The 12598-nt window shown below is 32.1% G+C and overlaps 1 protein-coding gene across 2 annotated transcripts in view; it reads left to right on the top strand.

Annotated features, from left to right (window-relative positions):
• LOC109050038 (arf-GAP with GTPase, ANK repeat and PH domain-containing protein 3-like) overlaps nucleotides 1-12598 on the top strand; it is a 37731-nt gene that overhangs the window by 11245 nt on the left and 13888 nt on the right. Inside the window, exon 2 of one of the 2 annotated variants that reach the window (XM_019067706.2) lies at nucleotides 12075-12369. The exons of the other annotated variant lie outside the window; for it this stretch is intronic. Coding sequence (XP_018923251.1) covers nucleotides 12075-12130 — 56 coding nt within the window. The 3' untranslated portion in view covers nucleotides 12131-12369. Of the gene's footprint in view, nucleotides 1-12074; nucleotides 12370-12598 lie in introns of those variants that run through there. 2 annotated transcript variants of the gene reach the window in all.

Here is a 12598-nt window from a genome sequence, read left to right as displayed (position 1 = left end):
TGGTTCATTCTGAACAGTTCTCTCTCTCATATGATGCATTGGAAAGTTTGATTCATTTTAGTGAATTTGTTTAGACTGTACTGTTCTCTCTCTCTCTCTCTCTCTCTCTCTCTCATATGAAGCATTGGAAAATCTGATTCATTTTAGTGAATCGGTTCACTCTAAACTGTTATATCTCTAATATGAAGTAATTGAAAATCTGATTCATTGTAGTGAATCGGTTCATCCTACACAGTTCTATCTCTCATATAATGTTTAGGAAAATCTGATTCATTAAATCGGTTCATTCAAAACTGTTCTTTCTTATGAAGCATTGGAAAGTCATTGATTTAAGTGAATCGGTTCTCCCTTGAACAGTTCTCTTTTTCATATGAAGCATTGGAAAGTCTGATTCATTATAGTGTAATGATTCATTCTAAATGGATCTCTTTCTCATATGTTGCATTGGTTAATGTATCTTATGTTATATTGTTGTGTTATATTATATTGTAATTTAAATTCAAGATGTCACAGTAAGTGAGATTGAAATGTTCATTCATTCAATCATTTATTCATTGATATATTCATTCAGATCCCTTGTTTTTGTGTCAGAAATGCTCTATTTATATTATAATTCATGTCATTGGATAGTTATAGATGTAAAAATGTTACCCACTTAAATAGCTTCAATGCAGTTAGCTATACTACATGCTGCTAACTAAATATGATTAGTTTGTAGCTTGATGAACTACAGTTTAGAAGTAGCTTCCTTGACACTGATATGTTACTTGTAGTAGCTTTCTGTTTCTGTTCAGTGTTTCCGTCAGTTTCATGTTAGTTTAGCCTATATTTCATACATACCGACTGTGGGAGGTCACTGTTTACATAAGACCAGGTATTGTAAGTTTATCTTATGTGCACACTATTTCTGATTGGGTTATCATGTTAAGCACAAGCCTGGTTCCTGCTTAACTACATCTGTCAGTGTCCGAACCTTGAAAAGACCAAGGTTATACAGAGGCTGAGCCTGTGACACAAAAGAGACCGCTTGCATTTGAACTATTTAAGTTTGAGATCAAAAGAAGCGGGACCATTAACTAATCCATTTAACCTCTTTGCAAATCTCGATGATTCTTTCAAATAGTTGAAAGAAAATCCATTTAACCCACCTCAGCTAAAATACTTCCCTGCAAAATTCAGGGGCAGGATGAGTGAGAATTATCCATCTTCACTTAATGTGATTTAGTGGCCAGTTTCGCCGGGTTTTAAAGATTGTAAAATCTAACAGCAACTTTCTAAGAGCTGTTTTGTGGGTGTCACATGGGGGTGGAGCGGAGGCCTCAGGAGTGGAGAGTTGGCTTGGTTAGTTTACAGCTTTGCTGATGACTGTGGGTGTCCGCCTTCAGCACGAAACACAAATGTGCTTCAAAACTCATCGTTTTGTAAGATATTGCATTAAAGAGGATTCATTCGTTTATCACACAACTGAGCCTACATGAATGGATCCTCTTCACGAACGCACATCGAGCCAAAATCTGCCCCGGACAGCAATTCGCTATCAGATTAAGCCTGGATTTGGAAAGCCGCCATGGTGCAACAGGTCATGTGTTATTGTATAAGCCCCCAATATTGCTCTAAAGCTATCTTTTTTCAACCACTCTGTCTTCTTTCTACTTTTTTCAGTAGTTTTATGAATGTGACCTTGGGTCTTTTTTTGTTGAATTGTTGCTTGGGCAAATTTTATCATGGCAAACAGTATTTTTCTTACTCTTTAGAAGGTTATTCAGGTTATTTACATACAGCGGTTTAAAAAATACAGTAGCGAAAACATCCTGTTTTATTGAATAATAGGGTTGCTGAGTGGGTGGAAAATGGTCACATAAACAATTACAATGGTTCTGGATGCAAGAAAGCTTGACAGACATTATTTAATGGTGGGATTTGCTTTTTTACCTTACAGATATTTATTTTACAGGCTTACATTTTATGTCATTTTTGATGGCATGACTTCATGAATTTATTTGTCTTATTTTATTATTTATAATATTATTTATTTAAAAAAACATGATTAATTATTTATTAAAATGTATGCAATTTTATTAATTTGTCCATTTTTTTTTTTAAGTAAAACATTAAAAAACTAAATTCAGTAGTTTTAATCAGTGTTAAATAGGTGAATTTAGGCATAACTACATTATATTGTACAGTATGAAATTGGATTTTTGTCCCATTTTTAGATAAATAAAAATCCACACTTCAAATCCAAAATCAAATCCACACTTATCTAATATTGAATGTTATGATACAGAATCATACCGTTTGTTGATAATGCCTGATGACCTATCTAGTCCCAATTAATGGTGCATTCAGAGATGTTTTTGGCTGATTTGTTAATTACGCACTAGCATCCATGTGTTGCTCTCTACAACTGGTGCAGATATCTCAGTAATCCCATGATTCAACACATCTGCTCCTCCCTGTGAATATGGAAATCCTGACATTCCCATGCAATGTCCCAGTTTATGGGGTCTCTCCCTTGTCCCACAGCTGATGTGTATTTTTAGGTTTCCTACAATCCTTTTTTCCAGGAAAGCGGCTCTGCTTGGCACTTTGGGTGACCGCTCTGTTGGGAGTAGAAGATGCAGATCAGTGCTGATCTGAGGTCATTCTGTCTAGTTTTTGACAGAATTTAACTTTGGGAAGCTGGACTGAGATCAGGGGACCAAATCTGCTCTTAAGGGAATTGCTGTATAGTCTTGTTTACCTCTCTGTTTCCTGTGTTTCCCCAACTCTTAATGTTGGGTGAGTTCCAGCTGCCTGATAGAGGGGCTGGTGTGTGTATGTAAATGCAAATCTACAGTAGATGTTTAAAAAAAAAAAAAAAAATTATATATATATGATATAAGAATTCCCTATATACAGTATAGTGTTTTTTTTTAATTAAATTTCAATTAACTGTATGTATGTGTATTTATTTAAATAAAAGAAAATTCCGTTTATATTTGCAATAATTATATTTGATTTTTAGACTTTTATTTTGGCTTAATACATCTATTATATATTTTATATATAACTGAAAATATGTATTTGGGTCAAAGATGAAAGCGCATTTTGGTGTCCACATCAGTTTAAATAAAAAAAATTTTTTTGTATACTTAAAAAGCATCTACTTTCGTGTTTCAAATAACTTTTGTAAAAAAAAAATTAATTGTGAAAATATGGGTGAAATAATGTTCCATCATCATTCAGTGTAACGGATCCATTTATGTAAAAATGAAACAACATACTTATTCTGACGTAGTGATTGTATTAAATTTTAAATGGTAAAAAACTTGCTGACAAATTTTTAAAACCTAGTGGTTCAAAGGATGGTGACAAAGTATTTTAAAGTTTAAAATGTCAATTAATTCGATTTTTTGTAGTCTTTTAATGTCATTTAATGCCTTACAATTTTTTTGGGTATATTAACTATTGTTATACTGAATGAAATTTTACTTGGTGTCTTTTGTAAGTCATGGTAAAAATGTATGATAGTCATTTTTCTTTTTTTTTTCTTTTTTTGCTTAGCATACAAAATTAAATGGGACACATTCTAATGTACTGGAAAAAAAAAAAAAAATATATATATATATATATATATATATATATATATATATATATATATATATATTAAAGCTGTACTAAAAGCTTATTATTTTGATGCTTGAAAACCGTTGAACAATAGAAATAGTCATTACAATCATTTTTTAATTTCTTTATTTAATTGTATACACTTTTAGTTTAATACACATTGTATTCTTTTACATAAATAAAATATATAATAAAATATATATTTATATTATTATTACAAGTATTATTATTATTTTTTATCATTATTTATAACATTATTCTTTCTGTGCTTTCTTAATTTTATGACACTGCAAAGTGTTCCAAATGAACAAATGCTGTCAAGTGAAGCGAAGGCCCCTGTTGAGTGTGTAGGGAGCAAACAGTGAACACTGCAGTAGGGACCCTGTGAATCGGAACGCAGCCTCTCCATCACTTTTATTCTGTTCAGTTTGTCAGGAAGCTCGGTCCCTGTGGTATCCACATCTGTAATGTTCCCTTTTGCTCTGAGCTCCCAGCTAAATTCTATTTAATGCTTGCTGAGAGAGGTGTCATTAGGAACATACTGCTGCTCAGAACATTACTTCTCATTGTGGATCAGCAGTTTTCTTCATACACACGCAAAAAGAGCATAGATAGGGGAAAAAAAAACTGGTCCTTTGTCAGCATGCAGTACACTGACAGGTGGACTAAAGATGTTTGGGTCAGGATGTGTCATTTTAATAAGTGCATTGTTGAATGTTGTCATTCTGTTGAAAATTAGTTTTAAAATGCATTACTGCAAGATTCGCTTACTAATCCAGTACAGCCTCATTATATTAAAAAAAAGCAGAGTTTTAATTAGTTTTTTTGCTTGTTCTTCATGTTTTGCGTTGACAAAAAGCCAAGAGAAGTAATGTTGCCTTGTTTCAGAAAATATAATTATGAAAAAGCGAGAGGTTGGTTGCTTTCGGTCTTTCTCTAGCACTGATCACCAGGGTGTCAAGTTTCGAAAACGCAGAATAACACGTTACATAAGAATACCTGCTGGCAAAAAACATCATCAGAAAACACAAACACACAAATAAAAAATATAAAAAAAAAAACACTGAGAGGCAAACACAAATCAATAACTCCTAGATAAGAGCGAGGTGGGGGGGGTTCAAACTCGCAAAATTGTATCCCGGAGGTTACGTGCGAATGAGCCAAGTGACATGTTTGCGGTCATAAACATGAATGAAGTTTCTGATGGTACCCTGTTTAAGGAAGCTGTTACTATGGAGGCGTTGTTACAAGAAGGTCGTTAGAGAGCTGCATTGCTGATGTGCGTGGCGCTTGGAGCTAGAGCGAGGCACACCGCTGTCATCCGTCTCTGCTTTTCTGTCATTTATGGCTTTAGAGCGCCTTATCAATCAACATTTGATCTAGTCGAGTGTGGATTAATCAGATGAGTTAGTTTTCTCGGCCGGCTGATATAAATCGTTAGCGAGTCAGGCAGATTTCTTCCTCCTTAAGGAATGTTTGCAATTAGCAGTGTTTGCAGAAGCAGGTATTTCTAGTATTATTGCTCATGTTTTGTGTTCAGCCAAATATTAAAACTTATCCTTGGTTGTTTGTCAACAGACATGAATGATGGTGCAAATTATTTGTCTTATGTTGAATGCGCAACCCATGCCATATATAGAGACCATGATATAACATTATTTTATTTTTTTATTTTTTTATTGTTTTTATTTTATTTTAATGAATCTTTATTTTATCTTTTTTAATCTTTTATTTTATTGTTTTTATTTCAATTTACTGTTTTTATTTTATTTTATTGTTTTTATTTCAATTTACTGTTTTATTTCAATTTATTGTTTTTATTTTATTTTATTTTAATTAATCTTTATTTTCTTTTTTAATCTTTTGTTTTTTCTTTACCTTTTACTTTTCTTTACCAACCATTTAGTAATCCCACCTAATTTATTTTATCGTATTTTATTTAATCTTATTTTTTATTTTATTTTAAGGATCTTTTAATTTTTGTTTATTGTATTATATATTTTTATTTTTTATTATTGTTTTTATTTTTTTCATCTTACTTTTTTTTACCTAATAAACCAACAAGCCACCAGAACTACATATTTTATTTCATTTTCATTCCATTCCATTCCATTCCATTCCAAAATCATAACTTATTTCATTTTATTTATTTATTTATTTATTTATTTATTTATTTATCAAAAAATATATTAATCTTTATTTATTTATTTATTTATTTATTTATTTATTTTTTACCCAGTAGCACCCAAAAAACTATCATGGCTGCAAGCATTTTGATCACAAGCATCTACATAAATTATTATCTAGTTGCATAAAATATTTGAGTCTAAATAAAATAAATTCTGTTTGAGGGACTGTATATATTGAAATGACATCAAAATGGACTTTATAATCACTATTGTATAATTTGTCTCTTATACTAGGCAGTGAAATATATTCCATTAATAGGTGCTTAATTAAAGATGTTAATCTGTGAATGTAAAAGGATATATTAAAAGAGTTCAGTGTGGTGCTAAAAAAAAGAAAGCGCTCGCCTTAAGCTATCAACACAGACAATTATCCGTGGAAAGGCAGATTGTAAAGGGTGAAGAGTATCTCAGTGGGTCAAGTGTTCTGTTAAATATCCAGAGGCTCGCTGGTTTGGAGTCTTTGTAGGGCACCATGGATTGTTGACTCAGTAGTGGAAGATTGGATGGTCTCACATACCTCAAAGTACATGAAGTTGAAGCCACAGAACTCCTGTTTTGATTTTATGGGCTTTTTATACTCTGACAAATGAAACGATGACATAACATCAAGAACCATCATCAGGTGTCCTTGCTTAAAGACAAAGACGACCCACAGTCAGTAGATGGAATTCTTTCACAAACCAGAGGAAGAAATAAAATGCAGCTTGTCTTGTGTCAGCATTCTGCATCTCTCTCTCTTTCTGATGAGTCTCCCTGCGTCTGCGTCTGTGGGGATGTTTTTCACTAGTAGCAGTTGGAATGAATGGACACTGCTTCAGCGATGCGGAAAGCTGGCAAGAGAAACACTACATTCAGCAATGCCAGCCTTGAGCTTTTACAAATGCATTATGCACTTCCTTTCCTCATCCGCTCACTGAAAAAAAAAATCAACCCAAAAGCGCTTACCTGTTAGAAAAGGAAGAATGTGAAAATGGAGGGCATTGCCTTCACCTCTAAAGCTCTAGTTAATGACTGATGATTGCTAATATTGATTTAAACAGACATTTAACCCGCAGTATTATACTTCGAAACATATCAGTAACTATTTCCGCCTGCTCGATGATAAAACTAGTGAAATCCAGGCTGAAACTTGAAAGTGGCACCTTTTTGACTCTTTAACCTAGTAAGCAACCATTTTATTTTATTTTATTTATAAATTTTATTTAATTTGAATTTTTTATTGTTCTGTTCTTTTTTTAGCATATTCTTTTCTTTTAATGTGTATAATCAACCGCCACTTAGTTTTTTTCCGAAAATGTAAAAATGCAATTGGTCAACTACAGATTTGCAGTTATTTTATTTTATTTTATTTTATTTTATTTTATTTTATAAAATTGTGTATAAACAACCAGAAAATGTAAAAATGTAATTGATATTAACTACAGATTTGCAGTCTTTTGGTCATATTTTATTAATTTATTTTTTATTCTTTACTTATTTATATTTTATTTATTACAAATAGTACTATTATTTTTATTCAGCATAATCTTTTCAATTTATGTTGTGTAAGAAGAGTATTGCGTTGTGTAAGATAAAACATGAAATATTCTTGTATCACAACATTTTTAATGTGTTTGATTAAAATGTAACTGAAAACAAGGGAAATGGCAGAGTTCAGCTTTGATGCATTCATAAGAGCTCCAGATGTTTGCTTTAATGGGGGTTATATAAAATAGCCACATTGTAAGAATTCATATTCTTTTACTTAATGCATTAACATTTCTTCCATTGCATGTTTGTGGCTTTAATTTACATCTGCTCATGAGGCATAAAAAGCAAAACAATTATTGTTTTACCAGCCTTTGAGTCTTTTAATGCAACCATCAAATGAGTGGAATATCTGAAGTTGGGCTATTTTTGCACACCGGAAAATGCTCCATAACACTGTTGGGGTCACACTGCTGAAGCTGAAGCCCTCATTGGGGTGTCAGGGTGAAGCAGTGGTATCTATAGCTTGTCCCACAGAGGACGGATGCTGCTCGTACCGTCTTTATCACAATGCTGTGATGTGGAAATGGGGCCATCCGTTGTGAATGAGGGTGAGCGTGTTGGTGCTGGCACAGTAGAGTGAGAGCGAGCGTGTGTTCGTGGGTGGATGTGGGTGGGTGGAAATGAGAAGAATCGACAGCGCTAACGTTGGCGTTGTCTCTTCAGACACTCCTCCGGATAGCTTGTGTGGGAGAGAGTGTGTTTCACAGCAACAGAGGGTCAGAGTGACCTCAGGAGAGCGTCCAGTGTGCTTACAGTACAGCCGTCAGTGGACCGTCCCAAAGCTTTTCCTGTAATACGTCACCAAAGGGGATTTTTTTTATATCAATTTTTTTTAATATTATGTCGTAATAAAAAAATATTATATGTAAATGTTATATACGAATCTCACAAAACCTGTCTAGGTCATATTTTGCCTCAAAATCAAAAGAAAGGAATAATTGATTATATTTGGTTTTATTATATTTTAGAAAATAAAGCACATTTTTATGACTTTTCATATTTTTCATTAACATAAATCTAAAAAAAACAAATCCCATTCCATCACTTTAATGTAAGAAAAAGAGATGATCTATGCTGATTTTAATCATTTTATCTCTATAATATTTTACTATAATACAGCGAAAAATAGTTGTGCAGTTTGCTTAATTGCCATGGAAATAATGACAATAGATTCTAAAAAATATTGTTTATTTTCATTGAATAAAGAATATATATATAAATATATGTGTTAAAAGTTTAAAATTTTTGTTCAGTTTTTTAATCATTAATGTAATGCACAAATCTAATTTCATTACTTTAATAAAAAAAGAGAGATTTTGTTTAAATTGTAAATCATGGCACTGTTTGTTGTCTTGTTTTTATGCTGATTTAAAAAATCATTGATGTGTCATTTTTGTGCTGCATTAAAAATGCTGTTAAAATAATAGGGAATTAGGAAAAGTTTTTCAAATTTTGTTCACTTTTTTTTACGTAATGCACAAATCTCATATTACTTCAGTGTAAAAAAAAAGATATCTAGGAATATATATATGTAATATATTTAGAAAAATAATATCAATTGTTATGAAAATAATGACAGGTTCTAAAAATATAATTTTTTGTTTGATGGTAAAAATATGAAAAAAAAAAAAACAAAAACAACAACACAAATACAAAAAATTCAAATATAATAAATAAAAAAAATAAACAAAAAAAAAATAAAAACATAAAAAAAATATAAAAAATAAACATAAAAAAAATAAAAAAAATTTAAACATTTATTTATAATATAAAATTATATTTTAGTATTATTGTTGTTGTTATATCTAATACAAATTATAATATAGATACATCTTTTAAAAAGATAAATATATATCTGTCAGCAATTTTATCTTTCTCCACTATGCTAGTATTTGGAGGTTGCCAAAAAACGTTTTTTTTACATGCAGAAATCATAAAAGTGCGATAGCAAACACATTTAGCTCTAAAGGTCAGAGAGATGGTAAAAATGTCAAAACAAAATGAAAACATATTTGGCTGTTTTTGTTGCAAGTATCCTTTCCTAACAATATAAATGTAGTGTCAAATGCTAGTACAAAAGGTTAATTGTGTTTCTCTTATTTGGAGGTGTCCGTGTTTCGCACCTGATCATCCGGTTGTGGACTGTTGCAGATTCCGTATCTATTTGTCCCTGCACTGCAATAATTCATTTTTGATATATCATGTTTTATTGTGCTGCTCCCCTGTGCAACACCTCAGCTGAAAAGTCAGAGATCTGATTGAAAAGATGAAGTATAGACTGAGGAAGAGGAAGGACGCCTCAGAGAGAGAAGGGAAGTGCGGATTTTAGGTTGCCATTCCGAGTGTGCCATGTGGATGTTTCCATAAATTCCAGCACGTTATAATGTGGATCCGCTCATGGCTCTGTGTTGGTGTGCCTTCCATTGAGAGCTGCAGCGGAGAGGTGGGCGGAAGAGGTGGCGTTACGTAACCGAGAAAAAGCACTGATGGGATAAACTTGAGCTGCAGAGAATGAGGAAGATCAGAATAGTGCTTTTCTCCAAGCGTGACACCTCATCCTTCACTGAAGACCGCTGTGTGGGAGCGTTTGTGTGTTTCTTGACCCTCGCAAGCGTGTTGCGTTTCTTGTGAGCCGTTCCGATCAAACGCTGAGCTTCGACTCGTCTTAATGAGCTGTTTATCATATCCTGTCATGAAAGCAGAGGAGGCGAATCTAGTTAGTCCGTTTTCTCTGAGGTCATGATGTTTGAAACACATTTTGCTGAGGACGCCAGATGTTATGAGCATGTTTATTGGCTAGCTACCTGAATACCCAAACACATCTGGTTCAGTACCACGTTTGAACTCTATCGCCCCCTTGAGGTTACTGAGGTTTGCTCTCGACACAGGAATGCAAGAAATATAATAAATATGCCAGCATGACATTATAACCTAAATAACTCAAATTAAATCATTTGCTTTATATTCTCATTGAACTAAAGTCAAAGAAATTATTATCTGGGAAATGTAAAACTGCAGTCAATTATTATATAAAATGTATAAAATTGTATAATATGTTTATACTAAATATTTTTTAAATATGAATATCCTTATTGTAATAAACTATAGCTGTCATTAGTTGTCATATATGTGTGTGTGTATATATATTTATTTTTATATATATATATATATATATTATATATATATATACACACACACACACACACATATATGACAACTAAATATATATATTTATGTATTTATATATACACACACACACACACAATACACATATATATATATAATATATATATATATATATATATATATATATATATAATGGAGCATCTTTAAAAAACCTGACAAAATGTTTTATTTATATTAAGCATTTATTAATATATATTTGGTATAATTTTTTTTTGGTTAAATTTTCTTTTCTTTTTTTTTTAAGTATCTTATGCTCACCAAGTCTGCATTTATTGGATCCAGAATACAGTAAAAACAGTAATATTGGGAATTTTATATTTGAACATATTTCAAAGCTTTCTGTGTGAATATGTTGTAAAAATTTAAGTTATTCCTGTGATGCAAAGCTGAATTTTCAGCATCATTTCTCCAGTCTTCAGTGTCACATGATCCTTCAGAAATCATTCTAATATGCTGATTTGACTTTTTTAATTGAGGAAGGTTGGGGTGTTAAATCTGTAATTTTCTGTATTTGTATTAAAGTCATTTATGGTCCACATGTTTTCAGCCAGATGTCTTTTTCCATTCTTTGTTAGTATTGTAGTGTTTAGCTCAGTGACCTTTACTTCAGAGCACTGAGACACTTATTAATGTTTTCCACTGTCTGTTTTGTTACAGAGACTTGTTTCGACAATCTGTTTTGACAGATGTTTTATGGTACGATTAACTCTGAAGGATTAAGTCCGAGGCTAGAAAGGTTGTTTTCTGGTGAAAAATGTGGAAGAAACTGGAATAAAGCACATTATAGGTGGACGTCAGAGGTTGATCCAGCCACACAGCCTGCTGTGACTCAAACTCTGAAGGTGCATTGAGGTGTAAGATACCGAGAAAATTGGCTGGGCAATTATCATAAATTTACCACTCCATAATATATGAAAATCTACGGTAATATAATCTGTCCAGTGCAGAACTCAAGGCTGGTTGGCTTTGTTGCACTTGGAGCAATGCATGTCACTGTATGTCAGTGTTCTGCTTTCAGCTACACAGCTACACAACTTTTCAGACACACAAGTGTCTCTCTCTATATGTGTGAATGATTGCTCAATTGTTTAGACAGCAGTACAGAAGATGATGTTCCTTATGTGTGTGTGTGTGTGTGTGTACACATTATATAACTCTGTATTTATGTATTAAGTGGAGCTGTTTTTAATTCTTCTGTCTTTTTATTTAGTAAAATGAATTTAGATATTTGGAATTTTATTTTATTTAATTTTTTTTCCATGCAATTTAGTTAAAATAAAATAGTGTATAAAATATTTGTGTATTAGATTTACACATTTTTTTCATCTGTAAAACTTCTAAAGACCAGCAATATTAGACAGCAAATGAGATAACTACGTTGCATTTAAAAATAAAATTTTATTTTATTTTATTTGCTGTCTCTTATTGTTGCTCTTTAGAAGTTTGACAAATAAAAAAGAGTTTAAAGAAAATGGATGCCATATTTTGACTAATGCCCTTTTTTCTTTTTCTATGTCCTGTGCTTCCATGTTGAAATGACTCCCGACGGCTGATTTTCAGGTAAGACATTACTCTTTAATAAACAGGCACACTGTTTACTTCCACTGTGGTTGTAAATACAGTATGAATCACTAACCACCATTTTTTCAAATTCTTAATATTGCTGGTTCAGAATGACATCATTTAGCTGTAAGAGACTGCAATGATTGCATTTTAGTCAAAAAGATACGTAACGTGCACTTAGTACCACTCCATGCATTTTAAAAGCATAAAAAGGCATTTTGATTTATTTAAAGCTCTTGAGTGTAATTTTGTGACTAGTGTATATAGCTGCTACCACCTAACAGCCTTATTTAAATGCGGTTTCACCTTCCAAATGGTGTGACAAATCAGATTTTAAACATACTCCAGAAATGTTTTCCTTTCTGAAATGGTTTTCTTTTTTAAGTATCTCATTACAGCTCTTTGCTATCTGTATATTTGCATTCGATGAAACTCTTGTCTGAAGTGCAACTGAAGAATGGTTCAAGTATATGGGACTTGTTTTTATATATGTTCATATTGGCTTTACTTATGGTAAATGG

This window comes from Cyprinus carpio, chromosome B24 (genome assembly GCF_018340385.1).
Source record: "Cyprinus carpio isolate SPL01 chromosome B24, ASM1834038v1, whole genome shotgun sequence".
Classification (NCBI taxonomy): Eukaryota; Metazoa; Chordata; class Actinopteri; order Cypriniformes; family Cyprinidae; genus Cyprinus; species Cyprinus carpio.
Note: the sequence above shows the minus strand (reverse complement) of the source record. Positions and strands in the feature narration are given on the sequence as shown.